This window comes from Trifolium pratense, linkage group LG5 (genome assembly GCF_020283565.1).
Source record: "Trifolium pratense cultivar HEN17-A07 linkage group LG5, ARS_RC_1.1, whole genome shotgun sequence".
In the NCBI taxonomy this organism is placed as follows: domain Eukaryota; kingdom Viridiplantae; phylum Streptophyta; class Magnoliopsida; order Fabales; family Fabaceae; genus Trifolium; species Trifolium pratense.
In genome coordinates this window covers 36,720,887-36,722,996 of record NC_060063.1, presented here as the reverse complement: position 1 = coordinate 36,722,996, position 2,110 = coordinate 36,720,887, and the positions used below count along the sequence as shown (strand labels likewise).

Sequence of the window (2,110 nt, the reverse complement as noted above, 5' to 3'; positions counted from 1 at the left end):
TTTAATTTTCTAATACACAAAATTTTCATATGATTAATCCATCCATAACAAAAACAAAGCTAAAACTTAGCATTTCAGCTTTGAGATGCCAAAAGTACCAAAACACCCCTAAAGGCTTACAAGACCAAGGAGAGAACAATGTAATGTCTTACAAAAACAGCCCTTAAAACCTATCATTCCAAAACTACATAAAACCAAAACAAAAGTGCTACATTTCTTCACAAACCTCACATAATGGAACACCCATTAGCATTCTCATCACTAAAATACTCAAAAGGAACCAACGGCCCTGATTGAAGTTGATAAGTACCATATTGATATTGCTCTACTAGGCAACTAGGAGGACACGTGTAGTGTGGAGATGGAACATAATAAGAAGGATCACCAACTCTTCCCATAGGATATAATCTATTGTAAGCTGATGACACATAAACCATTGGAGGGTACCCTGTTTCTGATGAATGCAAGAATGATTGCTGACGTGTAGGGCTGAGATTCACTTGGTGGGCCATACACTGACCAAGATTCTGAAATTGGAATCCAGTGTGTGCTGGTCCACTCTTAGCTACTGTAGTCAAACCATCACTTCCATTTCCACCACCACACCCATCTTTCTTTTTTTTCTTCTTATCAGAACCACCTCCACCACCACTCACTGGAGCAACATGGTTGCCGGCGGGTGACTTTTCCGGCGACTCTCCGGTACCGGAATTTGATTTTTTGTTCTTGTTTTTGCCAACATTTTCACACTTTTTAGCACCACTTTCAGTTCCCTTGTTTTGCAAGCTTTGTGGTTCTTTTGGTTCATTCTTATCCTTCTTCTTCTTCTTCTCTTCGCCGGAGCTTTTTCCCTTCCCGTCGATATTCTCCGGCCAAATCTCTGCATGTTTTCCGGCTTTAACTAACTTCCTTAAAAGGGTCTCAACAGCAACATTTCCAGTTACTGTTACTTTTTGTTGTTGTGAATCAATTGTTGCAGTGAAAACACCTTTATAGTTATGCATGGTAAAAGAAAAAAGAAGAATTCTTAGTAAAAACTTGAAGGGTATGTAAAAAAATTGAAATTTGAATCAAAGTTTCTTCTTTTATTTCTCTACATAAAAAAAAAGATTTTTTTTTCCGCTTTGCATGCGATTTTGTTAAAATTTCTAAAGTGTAGTTTTAGTTAAGATTTTGTTGAAGCTTTAAAATGTACGATAATTGAGACAACTAGCCCACCCAAATTGAGATAATCGAAATTGAGATCTTAAGGAGGAGCACATTTTCAGGTCTCAAGCCAATACCATCAGACCAACCCAAATGGATTCATACAATTACTAATTAATAGTAGTGGTGGTAGTAGTAGTAGTAAAATTACCATCAATGCGCTTCAAAACTTTCTTTACTTTCTTTTTGCAACCTTCACAATGGATAGAAACTTTCAAGAACCATGTCTAAAAGAAGAAAAAAAACATCATGAGAAAAACAAAAAATAAGCTAGAAAAGGTAAAAAATAAACTATAATGTGTGTGTAAGTGTAACATTTTACAAGGGTATGATTATTTTAGTACCTGATATTTCAAAGGTTGTGGTGAAGGTGGTTTTGGTTGTGGATCCATTAGAGAGTTGAATGTGGAAGTGATTTGTGTTGTGACAAGTAGAAGAATTGAAGGGATTGAAGAGTTGAAAGCAGAGAAAAAAAAGGAGAGGAGTGGGGGCTTAAATGAGAAAAGAAGGGAAAATGACAAGAATGTACTTGGGATGGGATGATATGCAATGCAATGCAATGCAGTCTGTGGGGGAACAAAGTGAACAGGTAAGTAAGGATGGAAGTATAATGTGACAATGACACAGGGACACGCTGCTGCTTCATTATTTTCGAATTCAATTCAACATTACTCTACTTAGTAATATACTTTACCATTTTTTTTTTTTGGTTAGAAACTTGCATTTAAAATATTTACTTTATTTAATAATCCATGTGTTAGGACTAATATGTTTGATTGATTAGTTCTACATCGATTTTGAGTTTAATGTTGGATATGAAATGTAGACGATTTATATATTTAATATTTTAAAATTTTTGGTAGAGATATGTCATCTTTCTTTTGTTGTTCTAACGCGTTGGTCT

At 35.3% G+C, this 2,110-nt stretch overlaps 1 protein-coding gene across 2 annotated transcripts; it reads right to left on the bottom strand.

Annotated features, from left to right (window-relative positions):
* Positions 1-1,786, bottom strand: LOC123885260 (heavy metal-associated isoprenylated plant protein 35-like). 2 transcript variants are annotated; one of them, XM_045934534.1, is made up of 3 exons: positions 1,551-1,786; positions 1,358-1,433; positions 1-988 (listed from the first exon to the last, which is right to left on the bottom strand). In XM_045934534.1, the coding sequence occupies exons 1-3, from the start codon at positions 1,596-1,598 to the stop codon at positions 228-230; spliced, it is 885 nt and encodes a 294-aa protein (XP_045790490.1). In that variant the 5' UTR covers positions 1,599-1,786; the 3' UTR covers positions 1-227. The 2 variants fall into 2 exon arrangements, with proteins under 2 accessions (XP_045790490.1, XP_045790491.1); XM_045934535.1 differs by having other exon boundaries at positions 1-943.
* Positions 1,787-2,110: the final 324 nt, after the last annotated feature.